General features: G+C 41.1%; 1 protein-coding gene across 1 annotated transcript in view; it reads left to right on the top strand.

Moving 5' to 3' along the window:
* Positions 1-22,124, top strand: part of dock1 (dedicator of cytokinesis 1) — a 180,613-nt gene that overhangs the window by 22,817 nt on the left and 135,672 nt on the right. Inside the window, exons 2-16 of the mRNA XM_010766495.1 lie at positions 3,620-3,703; positions 4,052-4,092; positions 4,225-4,280; positions 4,839-4,935; positions 5,546-5,694; positions 6,835-6,970; positions 8,407-8,564; positions 9,593-9,674; positions 10,181-10,316; positions 12,014-12,086; positions 14,536-14,615; positions 16,489-16,614; positions 16,950-17,074; positions 20,702-20,800; positions 21,306-21,378. Of these exons, the coding sequence (XP_010764797.1) occupies positions 3,620-3,703; positions 4,052-4,092; positions 4,225-4,280; positions 4,839-4,935; positions 5,546-5,694; positions 6,835-6,970; positions 8,407-8,564; positions 9,593-9,674; positions 10,181-10,316; positions 12,014-12,086; positions 14,536-14,615; positions 16,489-16,614; positions 16,950-17,074; positions 20,702-20,800; positions 21,306-21,378 (1,515 nt within the window). The remainder of the gene's footprint in view (positions 1-3,619; positions 3,704-4,051; positions 4,093-4,224; positions 4,281-4,838; positions 4,936-5,545; positions 5,695-6,834; positions 6,971-8,406; positions 8,565-9,592; positions 9,675-10,180; positions 10,317-12,013; positions 12,087-14,535; positions 14,616-16,488; positions 16,615-16,949; positions 17,075-20,701; positions 20,801-21,305; positions 21,379-22,124) is intronic.

The raw sequence follows: 22,124 nt of genomic DNA, 5'->3' as shown, positions 1-22,124 counted from the left end.
CCCTCTCACCCTTAGTCATTTCTTTTTGGACGAATGCTCCCGGGCAGTGGTTTACAATGGTGGGGCCAGTGAAATACACCCGGAGGGCCAGTGACATTTCCCCTTAATGTCTACTCACGGTAAGATCACTAGCACCCCCCGTCGACAATTTACGAGCGGTTTTCTGAGCGGTAGATCGCGGGGTGGCCGGCGGTTACCGAAGTGGGGCGGTCGAGAGTCCCGGGCTGATTATGCTAGTCCAGTCCGCCACTGCCTGCAAGGTGAATACAGCTGGTAAAATAAAAAGTGTTTGAATGCGTACATTAACAGGTTTATGATATCACTGCCCCGTCTAAGACACGATCTGACTTTAATTACATTTGACTCGAGTGTTTCGTCAACTTAATGTGTTGCTTAAAATAATACTTCTGCATACAGTATGTGACACTGTGAGTGTTGCACGGCCAGATACGGCTCAGCTGACTCAGATAAGGAGATATGATACATTATGATGTGATATGCCGCGGACTGTACTTAATGTTACTCTGATCCGGTTACTTATGTTGTGGCAGATATTTAATTAAGCTTTCTTAACGCTAATGTTATAATAGTCAGATTGCTCTGAAGATGGGAGGTGATATTCTATTAATGTTCACGTTCACACAGTCGGTGATTTTTGCCGGCCGTCTTTCCTGCAACGGCAGCTTTTCTGTATTTCCTTTCTCCTGTAATATGACTTGATCGCTTTAAACTCCGCACACTGAGCTCTGATTGGTCAGCAGGCAGTGCTTTCACTAAGTTGATCTCTTAGCCTGCAACCTAACCTCCTCCGCGGCAAGTTAGCCGCACAGCATAAGTTACCATGGAGATCTAGCCTGCTAAAAAGAGAATCAGCTTCGTAGGACCGGAAACCCCGAGTTTTCCCTGAAGTTAGCCGGCTAAGCGAAAATCCTGCTTCGTAGTATTCCCCCCTGCTGTGACCCAGTTCCAAACAAACACAGCAGTTCATGGCTTCACAGGGCTTTCTGGCCATTCTTAATGATGGTTAAATTGAGCGCACCTCGCTGCACAGTGACGAGGCTGCTCTCTGATGGCTGCTCACAGATTAATCCCACCTCCCTTTTGATTGTTTTGTTGCTTTCTCTCCCTGTAGGTATCCTTTGTGTATACCAGCATGGTGCCAATGAATTCATTTCCTGCGGTCTTTGTTCTATTCTCTGCTCGCGGCTCGTGTTCTGGTAAATTCGCAGGGCTCATTGGATTGTTCTGGGGATCGCAAAATGTATTGTGTCCACGCATGTGCAGATGCACACACACTTTGATAACAACACAGGGTAAATGAAACAGTCTACACATGGCATTTCATGCCCTCAACTACATGTTGAAGTGGTTGGCTGCCTGACTACATGCAGAACATCAGATACAGACTGTCAGGCGCGTTACATAACCACACGCTTGATTGTAAGCTGTATTCTATAAGGGTGACAACTTCTCATGAACTTTCAGTCTCAGTCAGGTTCTTCTTCTTCCGACCACTAATCAGTTTCCCTATTTGTGTTTGCCATATGTTGTTTACTATATTTCATACCATTGCTTTTGCCACACTTTTTCACTGTTTGCAAGTTATGTGCCAGTCAGTTAGCCAGAACTTCCGAAGCCTCTTTGTTCTTTTTATGTAAATTGCATTATGCTGCTCGGATGACTCAATTATATAAGTTGTTATGACCTCTTCCATAGCTGACACAAGCTGTACTAATTGGTATTTTCTGTAATTAGCGCATTTGCAACTGTGATGCCTTTTTTATATAGAATTTTCTTATTGAATTGGAAATCAAGTAATCTGATGGTTATCTTTCATCTAATCGACCATTCTTTTGTCTTTGAAGAATCAAATATGATACCAAATGCAAATACCCCTAATTTTTCCCCTAAATAATCATTTTAACACTTTTTTACTAGTAGTTAAAGAACTAATTACAGCTTTGCAAAAAAAGAACTAACTTTGAGACAATCTGTTCGGAAAGTCTGTGTGGGAGTAGAATACATGAAATGACTTCACCCCATAGCAACCAAAACAAAAATGTGTTGTTCTACATACAACAACTTAAGAGCTACATTTTAACCGGGAAAAAAACAACAACCTTTTAATGAAATATAATGGCTCCTCTGATGGCAGGTGATTGTGGGAGAAAACGGTCGATTCACTTGATGTACCATTAGCATGCTGGGAAGGCTCCGGCGCCCGCGGGGAGGGTCTTTTTTTAATTAAGTCGTCATTCACCTCTGGAAACCTTTGCTGAAATGTTCCTGCATGCATTCCCTCAGCAAGACAAGCACACACACACTTATGTCATTTCATTCTACAGGTCTCCTCAAAATTAACCCATATGTTCACACCGCCACTTTTCAAGTTGTCAGTGTTTAGAATTTGTGGTGTGTGTGCACGTGTGTATAACAGATGTCGGTCATGGCTGGTTTGACAGCGACATGTTGTTCAGCTCTCACTGATGGAAAGAACAAGTGCCAACAATCAGGATTTTATTGACCTTATAACATGACCTTGACTTGTTGATGGATCTCTCTCTGATACTAGATTTGAGAAAGGCCTGAAAACATAGTCAACACAGGTCTTCATTGTACGGGAATGCAATTATTTTTATTGTGCTTAGTGACCATTTCTTAGTCCCTCCTAAGAGAGTGCTCACTTATCAGAAATGTATTATTTTGATGTTGCCCTTCATGTATGGCATGAATCTGTTTGGAAAAAAGTGCTCTAAATGTGTTTTGAATTTTTTAAATTATAATCACATTTATGTGTCTGCCCATCTGTTTGTTTGTGAGCAGAGTATCCCCACACATGTAAACAGATGGTAGAAAGTTAAGGCTGAGGAGGATCTGATTGCTTTTGGAGCAGATCCAGGAATGCAATTAAGAGCTCTTTTTATTTTGACCATTTCTCTTGAAATGAAATGCAAATATGCATCACATGATCTCTCAGATTTGCTACATGTCTCCACATTCTTCCACCTATATTATGGACTATATACACTTTCCGATTGCGCAAGTTAAAAACAGTTTGTGGTTGCTAAATTGTGTTCATTAAAGTTGTTGTTATTGAGAAGATGCCAGCACAGTTTTCCTTTGGGCGTCTTGACTCGACAGAACATGTTGGTTATTTACCAACAACATTTGGGAGTCACCTGTAACGGGCTCTATTGATTCTTGTCCATTTAGCAAACAATGCAGACAAAAATTGGCTTTTGTATTTTTTGCTAGAGAGCCACACAAGCGTCTTTATTGTTTTTTTCTCAACACCTCAGGAATAATATCTTATTATAATTTCCTCTCTTTCCTATATTTCTGAACAAATCTCTATTTCCACTGGCATTATTGTCGTTTTGGCGTCCCCCATCATCATTATTGGTTTCTTTGCAGTGGGCGGTAGAAGCATGTTGATATTACAGTGTTGATGGTCCAACCATGGCTGTGTGGGTGGACATCCTGTGGATTTGCGATGCCTCTACTGCATTTTGCAATGGCACACAATTAGCGCCACGAGGGAGCCAAACGCTTTATTGGCCTTTTTCCTCCTCCTGTAATATCTCCTCCTCTCATATTGTCCTCTCTCATCTCTCTCCAGCAATCTATAACTACGATGCCCGGGGAGAGGAGGAGCTGTCGCTGCAGATTGGAGACACAGTGCACATACTTGAGACACATGAAGGTGAGAAGAGGCTAACTGATGATACACATGATCAGAGCTGACACGCCAATGTCTCAGATTATTTTCCTGTCATCTCTGGTACTTCTTTTGTTTTGTCAACATTTTTCTACACATGTTCAATAATATATAGCAATAATGAATATGATGCGGTGTAAATGAAGGCTGCAGCAACCCCATACTTTTCTCTACTGTCCCTGCTAGGGTTAGATTGTGCAACACATGTTATTTTCTACTTAAATGTCATTCTTTATTGTGAATTCCTTAATACAACCGCTAACATTGATTTACTTTACATATTTGATACTCTGTATACAAAAAGCTAACATGCATAACCCTGTTCTCCATCAGACTGGTACAGAGGGCATAGGCTGAGGAGAAAATCCAAAAAGGTGAGTGGGCGGTGAACACATTTTTATGAATCCTTATATTCCTGTTACTAAAAGGTTACTCTTTACAGCTTCTGTTTTTCAGCTGTTTAACTTCTGTTATGGTTCTATTATAATTGTGTCTTCCTCTTATAGGGCACATTTCCTGCTTGCTATATACACCTGAAAGAAGCCACAGTTGAGGGGAATGGGTAACTACTTGTCCACTTCCACATTTTAATTTAGGATTGTTTTTTCACGAGTAAGAAAATTGCATGTACTTGTTTTGCATTATAATTGCATGCTTCATCTTCAAACATAAAAAAAGATAAAGATGTATATACAGCAACATGATACAAATTAATGAGAAGTTTGTCCCATCGTTTTTCCTGACCTACTGAAAAGCTTGGTGAATTATAAGCTGTATGCATGTATGACAGCCTCTGAGGTTTTGTCAGTAAGGCGGTCTGCACTTGATCAGATGTGGCTTTGTTTTTGCACAATTTGTGGCACTTCTTTGATTTAACTTCCACAAAAAAAAAAATCCCCCCCACCCTCCACTTCAAAGTCCTTGAATGCAGCTGGGAACCTTGGAGAGCAGACACTTGTTTCCATACAACATTAAATAAATACATTTAAAAAAAACTGTGAATACATTTCAAATTACGCAGATAAAAGGCAACATTTAAGCCGACACTTTCTCCACGTGGGGAGGAAAGGACAGGAAGGACACAGAATCCAGGTTTGAAATGTGTTCACTGTCCCTGCAGGCAAAAGGAGACGGTCATTCCCACTGAGCTGCCCCTGGTTCAGGAGGTGACCACCACACTGCGGGAGTGGGCCACAATATGGAGGGACTTGTATGTGGTAAGAAAGACTGTCCAAAGCCTGTAGAAACAATAAGACACACACACGTCTTACACACACTCATATTCATGTCAGATATGGTAACGTTACATATGGATGTTAGATTGCGAAGAAACGCTAGTACAGAGTTCCACATTTTTGTTGTTTGCTGAAAGAGGCTTGGAGAAAGGAAATGTGTAAAACTGAGTCTCATATCAAACTGGACCTACAATAATGTGTAAAGTGTCCCAAAGTGTCTTGGTAAACCTTTTTATGGAGCCTACAATATTAAGCTACTTAAATACTAAGACTTAGCCATAGGTAATACAGTTATGGATAGATCCCGCAGTCAGCAAATGTAACAGTTTGGAGAGAGATGCAGTATTGTTAAGGAACATATGCCTGTTGAAAAGTAATTTGTTGAATTTGCCTCAGGTAATTCCACATGCTCTTAATAATTAAGAGCTTTTTTTCACCTTCACTGTGCTGAACCTGCTGCTAATGAGATGCCTGGCCTTCCAGCATGAACACAGTTCTTTTTACCAGTCAACAGTTCAAACAAAGAGCACTTTCCAAATGTCCTCCTGTGTCTAATCTGTATTCATGTGCGTCCATCTGTTTCCGCTGTCAGGGAGACAAACGTGAGATGTTCAACTCGGTCCGTGACATGATCTACGACCTCATCGAATGGCGTTCCCAGATCCTGTCCGGCACCCTCCCGCAGGATGAGCTCACCGAACTCAAACAGAGAGTCACCTCCAAGATAGACTACGGCAACAAGTGAGGATCCTGTCTTTAGAGGCCTTTTAACCCCCCTCCCTCAGCTGATATCCCCTTTATCCTCATAGATTTCCGAAAACATGACTCTTGTTGGAATAGGTCAGCAGTGTCAGTCAATAGAAAGTGACAGGTCATCGCTTAGCTTGAGGACAAACTGGAGGGATTTAGCTTCAGCAAAGCGTACTGTATTCCATCATGAAGTGACAGCTCTTTGCTGTGTCTGCACTGGGCCTAGAAAATCGGTTGAAAATTGAAAGCTCCATTCTCCTCCTGTGATGAAACTTTAAACCTTTGGCCAGGTAGAGAAATGGCTTTTGCCTCCACAGAATGAGGGTGCCAATGAAATATGTTGACTGCATGTCGGCCCGACTCCCTCCATGGAAGAAAGAGTCGGACAATATAGTGGAGCTTTGAAAGAGCTCAGGGAATGTTATACGAGTAGAAAATGTGGCAGCTTACAGTTAACGTATGCTATTTCCTTTTTTATACATTCATAATATGTATTTACCTAATCTCTTACGGCAGGGTTGTCAAACTCAATTTCTTCTCGGGCCACATTAGCATCATGGTTGCACTCAAAGGGCCGGTTGCAACTTTAAGACTATAAAAATACATATATAAATATTTCATATATATAAAATAATGTATTATATTACAGTACATTATTGCCTCTGCATTGGATTATTATCGGATAGGGTAATAACTTCATAATTAACTACGTCTGAAAGCAGAAGTCTAGGGCAAATCATTGCAAGGCTCTTCACTGAGAATGTCACAAAATGATTTAAAAAAAATCTAATTCTGAGAAAAAGGCAAATTCTAAGAAAAAATAAATATTTTGAAGAAAAAAAGTCAAATTCTGAGAAAAAAATGTCAAATTCTGAGAAAAAAGTCAAATTTGAGATGTATTTTGGAAAATGTAGTTTATGGGCAACGTGCTTCTGTAAATCGGCATGTAACCGTATAATAAACATATTATATTCTTTGCAAGCTCTTGTGGGGCCGCATTAAATGAAGTCGCGGGCCGGATTTGGCCCCCGGGCCTTGAGTTTGACACCCCTGTCTTACGGGTATATCTATTGTATGTCTTCATCTTGGCGGGTTCTGGCACTCGTTAACTCTCAAACATTTTTCTGAAAGGTACCTGGATCTGGATCTGGTGGTGAGAGACCAAGATGGGAACATCCTGGATCCGGAGACAACCAGCACCGTCAGCCTGTTCAGAGCGCACGAGGCGGCCTCCAAACAAATCGAGGACCGGATTCAAGAAGAGAGGGTAAAGATAGAGGTTCCTGCTTCTCTGGACGCCATTCATTCACCTGCAACTAGACATGGGTCTTTATCAAGACAGTATATTGGAGATAAGCACTTTACTGCAAAGTGTGAATGGGATCTGAATGGGGTCATCTTGTTTTTCTGACTCATTAATTCTCAGCCAGAGTCAAACACACCACGGTTCTCACAGCGCTTCATACGAGATAAATGTTTGCTATGACCCCTCATTCGTCTTCATTGGAGACTGTTTCCTCTACAGTACTTTCTGCTCCATATCTATGTACATTTGTATCAATTTAGCTAACTGTGCGGCTCTAGGGATGGCAATGTTCAGTAGTTTGGTCGGCCCAACACTTAAGTCCAGACTGGAATATCTATCGATTTCTGTGAAATTTGTTACAGATATTCAAGATCCAAAAGCAATTCATGTTAATCCCTAACGTTTTATCTATAACTATTATAAAATGACAATTTGTCCAATACTTATATTGATGACTAAGCACCTGCAAAACAAACAAACAAACAAACATTTGCTTTTAGCTGATTGCAAAACCATTGAAAAATCCATTGTGCTATTTTGCTTTCAAAAATGACTTGTTTTTCAAATGACACATGTCAAGTAACAGCACAGGCTTTAACAAAAATAAAACAAATGGTCAAAGTGTGTTTTTTAAGGTAAGAAAAATGCAGAGAAATTATAGTTGCGTCTAAAATGGCATTTTGGCATTTGCACAATTCACAGACGTGGGGACAATTGGGCCACTGCTTGTACACAAAACCCCTTCACTGCTTCTTCAGAAAGCCAGGCACTCAGCCAGATGTCCTGTCTATTTTACTTGGCGTACCGGTGGCATCCCTCACCTAATTGTCATCTGGCAGTATGTAGGAGTGTAAGACGCTAAGTGCCCTGCAGTTATGTGGTCTCATTGTACATGACCTTTTAATCCAGAGGTCTTTATTGCATATGCATGGGCAATCGGAAAGTGTCCAGGTCAACGCGATAAATATTAATGATATGGCCCCAGCATATTTTTGAAGGGCGTCCAAGGAACCAGCCCACCTTTATACTGCGGATGCACTTCTGGAGATCAAGCACATGTTAATGCTTTTTATTCCACTGAGGACAAAATGCATTGGAACTCAATTTTGATTGATTTCATTTAATTTCAAACCTTTATTTATCCAGGTGTGTCCCTTGAGATCATTGAGTTTTATTTTATAGACATTGTGCTTCTTAACTTTTCAGAAAGGCACAGAACCAGTGTCTGACATTCAATGATCTGGTGTGCTGTTGCTCACCACACCCACGCCCAGTATCTCTTCGTCCCCCGGGCTTATTGTTTAAACTCCACAGCACTGAGGTCTACCTACATGTGACAGAAAGCTATTGAAGATTGCCAGATATTGAGCGCGATATCTCTTGTTTCCCTCCGACAGTCTCAGAAGCAGAATATTGATCTGTCAAGGCAAGCAAAGTTTGCCTCCACACCGTCGTTCGGCCTCTTCGTGACTCTAAAGAATGTGGTGTGTAAGATCGGAGAGGATGCAGAGGTGCTCATGTCCCTCTACGACCCAGTGGACTCCAAGTTTGTCAGGTAAATCCATCGGTGTATATTCAATCTCTTTTATTCCCTTTATTAACTCACTCATGTTCACAGACCTCGTTCTGATGAAGCATTGGGATGTCAATTGAAACCAAAGTTCCTTTCTGGTTTAAGAGGAAAATGTAAAGATGGTGGACTTGTGCCTTTAGACACCGAATCAGAATATCTTTATTGTCATCATACATAATATATATATATATATATAGTAAGGTATAATGACATTTGGTTGGCGTCTCTCACTGCAGTAATAGAAATAGAAACAAATAAGTAGATCAGTGATAAAAGCAGATGTAGCAGCAATAACAATGCCCATAAAATGAAATAGCAATTTACACATTTTACAGGTTATAAACTTTACATATGCTAAACTCCAACAGTTTAAACATAACTGTCTTCATGAATTGATGCTTAAAATATCCGTGAATATATTTTTCTGAACTATACACCTATGTGTAGCCTACAGAGATTAGTGAAAAGTCACATTCAAACACAGTTGGTATTTCTAGATAGAGTGGTGATGAGTTTACATGCGCTTTTCATATGAAGACTAAAAATAAAGCCCTGTATGGACGAGATTTGATGTCCTCATGGCGTTTGATGTTTCAGACTTACTCGTACTTTACAGAATCGTCAGCTATCAGCAAGTACAAACACTGACAGACACTTGGAAGCACACTCACACAGATACAGACGCACGCCATGCTGGAGCGTGACCAGAACAAGTGCAGCCTGCTTCCCGGGGATTTGCTATTGTTTTAGGATTTTGACAGCACATTATCACGAGTAGAGCAGCTCGGCCGTGGGATGTTTCCCTCACATCCAACATCATTCTTGCATTTTGCTTCTCAAGCGGATCGGTGTCAGGATTAACATTTAAGCTTCCTCAGCTTTCAAGGGAATGATATTGAATGCAACCCAACTGATTGCCTTTTTAATTTTCTTCTATGAGAATTTTATGTGAATCTTAAAAACTGCCAAGACAGACTAAAAGAATGAGTCATGCTTTCTCTCTCCCACAGTGAAAACTACCTGGTGAAATGGTCAAGTTCAGGTCTGGTTAAAGACATAGATCAGCTTCATAACCTGCGAGCCGTCTTCACGGTGAGTGTGTTTGCTTGTATACGTGTCCCTGTGGCCAGCCCACTGTTTATTCAGCCATGTTATGAGTCATGTGGGAGCCTGTTTGCAGAGCTTGTATTTGTTGAGCTCTCTCAGAAAGAGCTTGGCTCGTCATATGTATTTACAAAGCAGTTACCTCTATCTAATGGAAGCACAAGGGCGCAGGGGTCAGCGTGCATCCACTGGGAGCACTCTGCTACGTTTGGTACGCACTGAAAAGTTTGCCCGGAACACAAGCTCATCTTCACTTAAGACAGTGCTTTTAATCGATCAGTTGTTGTTGTGCACCCTATGATTGATGTGGCCTGAGCAAAACAAATGCTGTTGCCAGATTAGGCTTTAAATCCAAATGCTTTTTCTCGGGGCAAATATACAACCCCATTGTAATGGTTTTGGATTTGTCTACCTAAGCTTTAAGTCATATCTATCGATTCTACTGAGCATAAGCATTTTTTTTCATAATTTCTCTTTTTTCCAACCCTCTTCAGGACTTGGGCAGTGAAGATCTGAAGAGAGAGAAGATCAGCTTTGTGTGTCAGATTGTCCGAGTGGGGCGCATGGAGCTGCGAGACAACAACACCAAGAAGCTGACGTCAGGACTGAGGAGACCCTTTGGAGTGGCAGGTAGAGCAGACAACAGAGACACTGAGTGACACCCTATTGTTCCAAAAAAAAACTGCACGACTTGTGTTACTATAATCAGACCTACCTTTTTTTTTTCGAACTGATTCTCTGAACTTCCATCCTCCCCTCTGGCTTTGCTTGAATAACCCCATGTAAATGAAACCGATCAGAACAGATCCCTTGTTATGCCTTGCACTCCACAGTATGTATTGTGCCAAAGTCTTTGCCCAGATGAGTGAATGTACTGTATTTGTCTAAGATTCATAGATATCTCAAATAAGTGGAAAGAAGAATTACAGTTTGATTTATCTCCTGTTGGCAAGCTGCCAGGTGTAAACTAATTAGATTGGTGTTTTGCCCACAGTTATCAAACAGAGCAAATGATACCCCCTCTTTCAGTGTCTTTTCCCCACTTCCACTTGAAGAGAAATGACAGCATGATTTATGATGGCTTATCCTTAGACATCAGCATGATGGAGAGCTGCATTTTTGAGATTTGCTTATTTTTAGACGCTGTTGTAACAGGAATCATATGGTTTACATGTGACCCGAGGGGTAAAGACTGCTGCACAAATCACTCTGATTATCTGCACCGTCTCTCATTCGCTTTAGTTGAAGCAATTTCAAGAATGTATTTCCTGTTTTGGTGTGCGGCTCCGCTGGTTAGGGTTCATGTTTGGTCAATATTGACCTGCAGGTTGTACACTCAGCTGATAGCCCAATGCATGTTGTGTTTGAAAACATTTGTTAGTCTGACAATGTTAGCACCCAATTTTGTATAATATTACATTATCAGGTCGCTTACTCCAGCATTGCTCTCATACAAGTGTTATTCATTTTAAAATACATTTAAAAAGTAATTTATCACCAGACAGAAAATAAGTGTTTTGCTGCCCTCTCTGGTTGAAACCTCAGATATATACAAAACATGTCTCTGAAGTGTTTGGCTTGAAATACCAAACAGCTCTGTTTCCAAAGTGCTGATTCTCTCTCTGTTACTTTAGATGAAAATAAGGAGCCACTCCCCACGCCCCTCTGAGAGATAGTTGGTTAAAAAATAACACAATGGTGCTTTAGGAGGAAATTCAGGTGATAAGGTGGGGGGGGGTTTACTTGGTTGGTTATTGGCTAATGGTTACACAAGCCAAAAAAACATTATGACATCATAAAGTGGCCAAAATCCGATCAGACAGGTTTTTATATAAATGGATCAGGACAAAAAGTGAGCAAATATTTTTTCCTGAAAGTTGTGTCCCACATGTTTATGTATAAAAGACATGAAAAAGTGGATTTTGCACAATAGGTGACCTTTAAGTCTCGTTTACTCAACTAAACCCAGAAGTGGTTTGGTATGGCCAACAGTGTAACCACACCTAAACATGACGTCACAGGGTCCTAGAGTACACATGTACATCACTGCAGCAAAGTGGAAGAATGAAAACCCTGGCAAGTCTACAGAAAATACCTTTTTAATGCGTTAAGTTACTCTATATGCTGATATTCTAACATCGTATTTTTTCAGACCCCTCCCTCTGTCCTTTTACCATCTTAGTTGATTAGTGCTTACTGAGAAAAGGCCACCGTTAGCTGCTCTTACCCCCTGATGTGTCCTTGTCATACATTTCTCTGGCTCTTTTACAGCCGTGCTTTACTCTGCCTTGAAAATGTTTTAACCATCTCTCCTTGTTTTTCCACAGTAATGGATGTCACCGACATCATAACGGGCAAAATGGACGATGAGGACAAGCAGCACTTTATCCCATTTCAGCCGTAAGTGGATTGTCCAGCACCACAAAAAAAATCACATTAGCACATAAGGGAGAATAGAGTTCCTTTAAGCTTGGTATAATGTTGCATAAAATAGCAAAGCTGATGTCATTCTGCCATTTACACATATTCCCATTAATTTGAGTAAGCACAGTATGTCGGAAACTTAGCGGTCGTATTTAACTAATTTAAAGTCTTGAATCCTTGACACCTGATTAGCGGGGGTTTTAAGACGTCAGTGCTCCCCTTTTCCCTGCTGACTCAATTAAGGCAATCTCATTAACTGCTGCCATTCTCGTAGGACTGCGTACAGATACAGAGTAACCTTTTCCTTCATGTAATTTCCTGCATAATTGGAAAGGCTTCAGATTCAGGCAGTTTAGCTGGCAGATCACCACACTTAACAGTTTTATCTGTAAGCATAAATCATGGAAATTAGAGCCTTCCAGCCCTAAAGAACAGGTTCTACAAGGTGTTATTTATGAAGTGTGAATATTTTCCACTAAATTTTAACTGATGAAATCGCAAATCCTGCCATCACTCTGTGTTTTCAAGGCTAAGAAAGCCATTTAGCGTCGGTTTGACGTGATGTATTTTGGATGGACTCCTGGCATCCAAACACCAATGGAAATGGCTTTCAGAAAATGGACTACATAGATCAAAATCTTACTGAAACTGTTGGTGGTTCTTCTTTGTCCAAGACACGCCCTTATTACAGATGAGCTCTCCTCTGGCTTGTTGTCTAGAATCAAACCAACTTAAATTAATATAATGCTTTTTCTAGCAAAGTTTCACTTCATGTTGACATGACTATTTGTTTAAGTGATATCAACTTCACCTTGGATTCTGGGAAGATAAAAAAAACGGTTTCCCCAATTTGAAGACTGTTCATAATTATCATAAAATCCAATGCCCCTTTCAACAGAATTTCAATGTCCCACTGTGGCAAATTCTTAGGATCAAACTACTCTAAACATTTGAGGGTGAATCTCCCGTGTTCCTCTTGTCCTACACTGTACATGTCCCATAAATGTCCCTTATTCTGCCTCCTTGCTTGGATTGGTTTTGGATTCAAGGTTGGAGGCACTGAAGACAGCCTGAGTGACAGAGATCTTTTACTGCTTCCTCCATGCTCACATCATTCACCGCTGTCTTCTCCTCCATGCTCTACTTCTTCTTCTTGTTTTGAGTCCTCTGCACTGCAGATGGCATCGCCGGCGCCGCCAACTGCAAACATTTTTCTCACAGCTGCAACATGTGGTGTTTCCAAGATCACATCTGCTACCTCCCTATTCTCTGTTCACACTTACACTTACTTTAATGTTTAGTTGGAATTTGGCACCGCACTGGAAGTGGGGTCCTTACCATAAAAGTAGTCCAAAGGCTCATGAAGCCAAGCAAGTTTAACTTGTGGTAAACAATTACCAGATCTGTCACATCTATGGGGCCAATAGAGCAAGCGCACTAGCATTTCCTTATACCGCGATTCATCCTTAAAAAGCGTTAACTGTTCAACGTCAGTTTCAAATTGGCAGTCTCTTGGAAACACTTTTTTTTTGATCACATTAAGGACCTGGAAGTTGTAATTCAACAGTTTGGCCACTAATTGGTTTCAGAGCCTAGCACTGTTCCTGTATCCAGTCCCCTTTATTAGCCCATGGTTGGTACTGTTGACACCTGTAGCCCCATTGAGAAAAAAACATGATGTAATACAGTGTTTTACATTTGCTTTGTCAATAAAGCATATTAATAATTGGGTATTGTCTTGAGTTTGAGGCCCTTTTTATATCATTACCAACTTTGAAAACATTAAAAGGCCACCCCCAGGTCAAGCTTCACACTGCTCCTGTGGCGCTATAGCATTCACACCAAATCAACGTTGCTGCAATTAGTGCAGGATTATCTGGTGGTGTGGGAGAGTCATTTGAATAGCTCATTTACTGTCAAGAAACTGCACTACGATTAATATCCTACTACCTCACAGGGTTTTACACTTTTCAACACAGTAAAGTGATAAGCCACCAAATTGTGATGCTGTGTTGTTTTTGCCAAACTGCTGCAACTGCAGCCATCACATCTTAAAAACCCACATTGACATGTAAAGTATAGAAGGATATGCAGAGCCTATTGTGAATGCAGCCTAAATGGTGACTTGGCATAACTTCCTAAATGATGATTTCTCTGTGTTTCTTTCATCAACCTTCCTGGCTCAATGTTAACTGCTAACAAGCGGCTTTGTGTCTGTCACGGTATTCGCATCATTCTTCGGTGTGTCTCTGTTTCTCCGTCTCTCTTTCACCCCACTCCCAACCTCCCAACCATCACTCTGTGGCTCCCCTTCTCCTCCATCTCTTCTTCTCTGTGGTGTTTGCCTGTTGTTTGCATACTGCAGGCTAGCGTTGGATGACGCCATTCGCCACAAGCAGCTGAACATCTCCCGTTTTTCACCCAGGGTGGCAGGGGAGAACGACTTCCTCCAGACCGTCATCAACAAAGTTATCACCGCCAAAGAGGTCAATCACAAGGGCCAAGGTACAGTGAACATTTCAGACACAAGAACCAAGGCCGAGGAGGGAAGTCGCCACGCTCTCAGTCTTTTATTGTCGCTAATAGAAATGCTAATAGAAATGGTAATAGAATTTGAAATTGCATCTATTGTGAAGTGTCATTATCTATCTAAAAAAGTGTTTTTATTCATTTTCCATCCCTGCTAATTATTTTACTGGGTCTATTATAATTAATGTCGGAGAGTAATATTTTATTTAGCTTAATTTGCTTTAATAAACAGTTTTTTATGCAATTTTAGCTCTGTTCACACAAGGTAACATAACCCCCAATATACTGACAGGGAATTCAAACAGTTCCTTTACTAAGAACATTATTCTTTGTCAAATATTCACATCATAAATCAACTTTCATACTAAAAATAGTTGCCCTCATCACCATGACTACACAATGTAAGTAATCCAGCTGTTAATTAAGCTGCTGAGTCGTCAGCAAAGACTGGATCTTATCGGGCTTTTGATATCTGTGGTTAGAAGATCAACATTAGCCATCTGAGGGATTTGTGCTGGGTGGGGGGGAAACGACGTGCAGCCTCCATGGTATTGTCATGACACACGAAGATGTACTCGGATAAATGTCAGGTCTGCTCTGGCCCACACTGGGAAGAACAGCGGAGCACTGAGAGCAGCTGCCTGGGTCACACTCGCATATCAAAAGGCTTCCTGCTTGGAGAGTGAGAGATAAGTCCCTCATAACAATATGGGGCCTGTGAAAGTGAACAAAGCCTCTGGGTTCTCAGGCATCACTCACTCTGGTGGCCTTTGAAGCGGTGCACTGCATGATGACTGCTTTAATTGGATCCACTTTTCTTTCTGTCTTGACCAGAGGTATGCATCTACGCTTCTTTGTTTTTCCTGAGAGAATATCACATGGACCGAAACTGGCACATCATGCTGTCGGCATAACAGAAGCTCTCCTTCCAAAACAGGAGAAAAGCAGGACAGCTACTGGTGTTAAATTGTTAGGAAATATGACCCAATGAAAGTGCCCTGAAGACACTTTTGTTTCAGTATTATTCAGAGACACAGTTTCCCTTTTTATAGCTTTGCACTCTCAGGTCCTTCCAATACCAATTATATAAATCTGAATTACTGCACAGTTTAACTATTCTATCATAAATGTCACATATTCTCCTAATAGAATAGAAAGTTACAAAATAAAAGTTTTTGCTATTGGGGACAGCATTATGAACTTGGCAGACGAGCAGAAAACAATGGTATTTTTTTTTTTATCTAAAGTGTTCTCATTTATAGGGATACCAAGGGTTTGTTTGTTTTTTACGGAAAAACGTATTTACCTCCCATGTATTAGTGTTCTGAAGTAGCAATTTTAATTAAACAAAGGAATTTTCGACATTTCTAACTACAGTAACAATACAATACATTTGTCAAACCTATGCAAATGTAAAGAGACACCCTCAAAAGGAAATACATGTGCTCATATACAGGTATTATGTTCATGTCAAACATCACAAATCTAGGCTCATGCTTTGCATATTTTGTTATTTTAGTTTTTTCCGTTTGTTTGTTAAAATAACTTTAATATTACATTAAAGGTTTTGTAGGTTTTCCCACCCACTACTCTATACTGCACATTCAGCGGAGCACTAGGAAAACACACTTGTATCCTTTGTCATGTTCTCCTAATCACATCCCTGAGGGTAGCTTCAATTTAGTGTCTTGCCCTCGAGCTGTTGGATGTCACTCTGGCAACCGACAGCAGAAAACACAACTAGAAATCACTTTTTAGTACCGTAATTCCCCGAGGCCATTTGCTCTCTCGCTGTCTCCTCCTGACGTTATCTTGGTCCCTCCCCTCTTTGCCTTGAATGCATCACCAGGCCTGTGGGTGACTCTGAAGCTGCTTCCTGGAGACATCCATCACATCAGGAAGGACTTCCCTCACCTGGTGGACCGATCCACCGCTGTGGCCCGCAAGATGGGCTTTCCTGAGATCATCATGCCAGGTGGAGATTTTTTAAAACATTTGACCTTGGCTCTCTGAAAGTCTCCTTTTCTTAAATGTCATATCAATCATTCAGAAAGTGATTTTAAATTAAGAGCTACTATTGTACAGAATGTGAGTGAGGGAGAAAAGAACATTAAGGTTTGATGAAGACATTAGTTATTTAATAGACTGAAGTCACCAGGAAGTACATGGTGCCAAATACCCACTTATGCCACCTAAGATGTAATGAGTTCTGCACTAATATTCACATAAACGATTGACCTTGAGCTCCTTGAAAACCCATAAAAGGGAAGATTTCCTCCCATCTGACCTGCTTGTTTCTGTAACTCCAAGGTGACGTTCGAAACGACATCTACGTTACACTGGCTCTGGGGGATTTTGACAAGGGAAGCAAGACCACACCCAAAAACGTTGAGGTGACCATGTCTGTTTACGATGAGGATGGCAAGAAACTAGAGGTAAGATTTGATGTTAACCTACTTATTTGTCCCGGTTCAGCTCATTCTCAGCATTCAGGACACAAGTATTGTATCGGTTTTCAGACAGTCTGTGATTCAGCAGTCTTTCTTTGATCTCACACAGCTCAGCACGCTGCTTAACTGACTAGCACTCCTGTAAAGCAGCATGATACCCAGGCCAGACTGGACGCCTTTTGCCGCCCGTCAAAAAATGACAGAATGCAATATTGGGTCTTTGTGGTTGATTGAGTAGCCTAACATTTGGCTCACTAATGCGGGAATCAACCTTGTCATTGTCAGAATCAGTTATAGACCAAGACATGCAGACAGGCAATAAAAGGAGCATGGGTTTAAAGTTTAACGGGATGCTATAGAGTTTTATTAGAAGTCGGGTCAAATAAGGTAGTTTTTTTTATTGTGGGTGTATAACATACAGTAGATAGTTGCACTCCCACAGTATGGAGAATCTGTTCTTAAAATCTAGGTTTCAAATCCTTATGATGGCTTCCAAAAAATGTGCAAGCTGGAACACGTTTCATGAACTTTTGCTTCAGGTGTCTAATGTCCTTATGAAGGCTGTGTTTTATCCAAAGCAACTAGCCAGTAATCCATTCTTCTGATGTTTATGCATCCGGAATGGCTTTACCTCTTGTTCTGCAGAGGGCATTGAGGGATAAGAGAGGTGTAAGGGAGATGATCATGAGGAGTATGTACGAGTGGCTCTGGGAGGAGGCGTTTGTTCGTGGGAGAATGAACCCACTCAGTTTGTTTTCAGAGACTAATTTAACCCGTATTCAGTTTACATGCAGTTAAGTTACAGCTAATATTTTCTAGCAAGGCTTTCTTATATGTATTAACAGTAAAATGTTCACACTCATTATGGCTGAGTTGAAGTCACAAGGACTAATGACGAAGGAGTGATTTGCAAGGACGGCCTGCAGCTAACAGCCAATCAAAGGAGAGCACTATTACCCTTAGCTGCTGTAATTATACACATTAGTCTAAGATTGAGAGGCTTCGTCAGTGATTTGGCCCAGCAGGCAGGAAGTGTAAGCATCCGTAGTGATTATGCTGTAAATGCAGTTCTGAAGTAGCAGAGAGAAGGGATGATCTCAACTTCTTTCTGATTTTACAGTCCCGGGAAATACACACAATTATCCACTGCTTCGTTGCTAGACAACTATTCTCATTGACTGTTCTTGATGGTATCATTTATAATGCAGTATATGGACACATTTGTCACTGGTCACAGATTTTTCACAAACTTCCAATGTTTTTATATACTGTATTATACTTATTGTACTACAATGTCTACAAGCATCTACCAGAAGACATTATATACTTCATACCATTTTTTTTATTGATAGCTTGTTGCAAATACAGTTTTTAAACATGGGGTATTTATCGGTTTTCTATTATTACTATTATTTATTTTTTTGTAATGATACCCAAATTGTCAGCTTATGTTCATTGATCACACCTGCGGATGTCATGGCCTTGTTTCCTTGCAGCGCTGCAGCTCTTTTCAACATCTTGCCTTGCAGCTTTTCATAGAACAGTCTCATCTGTTGGATCCTGTAGGGATCACAACTAATTGGTCAAATTCTCCGTCTTCCTTCCCGGATTTTAATTGGCAGGACAATTCTGTGTCTGAGCAACGACTGCCTTGAGAAAGGAACTCTTTTGTTTACATCAAACCATTTATGTTATATAATGAAGACGCCTCCATACACAAGGCACTTGTGTACAAACTACATGTAGTTTTATAATAGGTTTGCTTCGCAAGTTTCACTTATTGTCGAATTCTCCCTTGATTTTTCTCTGATTATGTCTCAGCCTTAGTCTCTCCTTTCTTCTTCTTTGGTCTCTTTCTATACCACTGTCTTTCATCATCTTTACTCAATTTTATAACATATTTGTGATGTTGTGTAGTAAGAGGCTAGACCAGGGGTCTGCAAGCTTTTTGACCAAAAGAGCCATTTTGCCCCCTTTTCCACCAATTATTTTTGTCTGGAGCCGCAAAACATATTTGATAGCTTATAAAGTTGTATATATTGTTATATCGTAGACAAAAACTTCAGTTCACTTTTATTTATTACATTATAGAAAACTGTTTACCTCAATTTACCATTTACCTTAATAATATACAAAGAACTCTTATAAGGAGAATAAAAAAGAATACACAGGCCTACTTTAAAATAAATCAACACAGCACTTGGGGAGTCCTCTGCACATTTGAATGAAATTAATATAGTTAAAATGGGCCCACTTTGAAATAAATAAAACATATAGCTGCACCCTAAAAAGAGTTGACTGATTGAATTATGACTGAAGATCGTCAGCTGTCTTCCTCTTCCGTGTTGTTCCTCCAATACGTAAAGCTGCAGCACCTTTAACAACTTCTCTCCACATATCAAACATACCGGTAAGCCAGCATCGTTTGCTGTGAAAGCATATAACTCTAGCCATGCAGAATGAACCCTCTGTGTTCCTCTGATACTTTTATTTTCTTTGATTTATCCATAGTTCGCTCATCGATCCGGGGGTCAGTTATTCACCTGCATGAAAAGGCGCTGGCGCGGGACCGTAGCAGGATGTGACGCATATTTTAGTTGACCTAATTAAAACCGTTTTTTAAATGTATTTATGTTTCACAGTATCACCTCAAAATACAAGATATGAAACATTTTCAACCTTGCAACAAAATATAAATAGTCCTACAAATATATTTTATTTCATTTCCTTCTTATTTTTGTCTAAGCTCAAGGGAGCCAGAGCAGAGGGCTTAAAGAGCCGCACGCGGCTCCGGAGCCGCGGGTTGCAGACCCCTGGGCTAGACAGTGGCCTCTCATGACCTTGACAAAGTAGCCTGTGGCTGTGTCTGGACCTCGGCCACTTTCTCCTCGGCAAAATCGGAAGCTTTCCTGAATCCAGGCCTTTTAGTGTAAGGGGAAGAGTCACTAGAGCTCGCACCTGCCCCCCAGATCCGCTCGGCATGGCTTGGGGAGACGAGGCCTGTTATTCCTGATAATTGCTGGTTGTCAGAAGCCATTAGCGACAGAGTATTTTAGCAGCAGCAGGGCAGGGAGTCAGCTGGAGTAGCGGGAGGTGGGCAGGCTGAGTGCCGATTGATAGAAAACAAGGCATGCTTGCTATCCGCTGTCACTCCAATCCTCGTGCCAAAATCCCCCAAGGGGTCGTAGTATTTTACATAACGCACCCTTACCAATATTACATGGCTGGCTCCATCAGCACCAGCTGCTCTTCTCCCTGCGCCTGGCTCTCCTCCACTTCTCTCTGCATGGGAGCCACTGCCCCTCCTTAAATAATTAAAATCTAATTTATTTCTTATTTCCACAAAGCTGTCATGAGATTGGCAGCCAACACGCGTGTGTGCATGCATGAAGTGCATACAGACTTTTAAAGGCCATTATAGTCGAAAGGCTTTATGTTCCACAGACTACATTTTTATTACAAAAAAAGTGAAAGTCAGTTTCCTACATGCAGCGATGATGCTAATATTTTGACAGTGAGAGAAGCTAAACGATGATGATTTGAAAACCTTGAATTGCCCGTTTAACTAGATAACCAGTCCTGTTGTTTGATAACTCTCTTTCTCTGCACTAGAATGTGATTTTCCCTGGCGCTGGGGATGAAGGGATCAACGAGTACAAGTCTGTCATCTACTACCAAGTGAAGCAGCCACGCTGGTTTGAAACCATAAAGGTACGTCTCACTCCTTACATTTTATTCTCAGTTATTGCAGGTAATCATTTTGTGATTATTTTCCACCTCGAATGCCTTGCCTCCCTTTTTTATATCATTCTTAAATCCATTATTCATCACTACACTGGTTTCCATCACCAGCGTTCTGTAGAATGAACACTGTGGTGGATATTCACCCATGAAGCTTTGAAGCATAGAAAGACGGCGATCAATATTAAACCATGCAGTATATTAAATGATTAATGTGGTGGCAGCAGAAATGTATATAAATAAAATAAGGTCCATATCAGGGGTTTTTCATGTTTTAGCACATTCACTACAAATGAATTGGACTTAAGTATCACAAGTTACCAATTTCCAAAAATGGACATTGTTATTACTTAAACATTGTTACTACGTTAAAATGGAAATCTAAAATCAGGGGCTTATGTGTTTCCCAGTGCGTCCTTAAAAATCTGCTTTGTGATATTATGTTTACAAAACCCTTTTCTGTCCACCTCCTCAGGTTGCTATCCCTATTGAAGACGTGAACCGGAGTCACTTGCGGTTCACCTTTCGCCACCGCTCATCGCAGGACTGTGAGTACAAATGTCAGCGTGTGAATAATAACTTTTCGCCAATGGCCAGATGCACAATTGGACGGCTAATCTATCCGCTGAAAAAAACCGAATGGAAGATATCCAATCGGAGCAGATGTGCGGCACAGTTATAAATACTTTGAAGCTCACCCTTTGTCACACTAATCAGAGGTATTAGTCTGCCCATGCACACAGCAGCATCATGAAGTGGCTCGTCCGACACTACAGCTGGGATGTGAAAAAATGCCTGCGGGGACTCGTTTGTTTATTGGGACCAGTGTCTAGCTTAATGTAGCCAGTGTTATATGGCCTTTTATTTTTTAACATCCTGTCTAATGTTGGGGGTGTAGAGGGCAGGGAAGCCTGGTACTGGCAGCCTTGCCATCCCATCTGTCTGCCACATGGCGAGGCCATCCCTCCAGCAGCCGAGCTGGGGCAGGGAAAGAGGATTTGGTGGGGTAATGGGAGCCACAACAGGTGTATTAAACAATTACTTCACATGGCACAAAAGGAAGAGAAGGACACAACGCATATCAGAACGGAAAGGTAAACCTCCTCCCTAAAATAATATACAGCTGCTGTCATCCTCCAGTTCCAAAACCCTTCAGCTCGGTTGGCTTCTCACCGACATGCAGGTGTTTTGGGCAGAAACGGCCAGTTCTCAGAGCTTATAATCCACTTGGAGAGCCTTCTTGTCATGCTTGGCACCTTGCTTCTGCTGGGACTAATGCTGTTACGAGGCATGC

Source organism: Notothenia coriiceps, unplaced genomic scaffold (assembly GCF_000735185.1).
Source record: "Notothenia coriiceps isolate Sejong01 unplaced genomic scaffold, NC01 NC01_scaffold00003340, whole genome shotgun sequence".
In the NCBI taxonomy this organism is placed as follows: Eukaryota; Metazoa; Chordata; class Actinopteri; order Perciformes; family Nototheniidae; genus Notothenia; species Notothenia coriiceps.
Note: the sequence above shows the minus strand (reverse complement) of the source record. Positions and strands in the feature narration are given on the sequence as shown.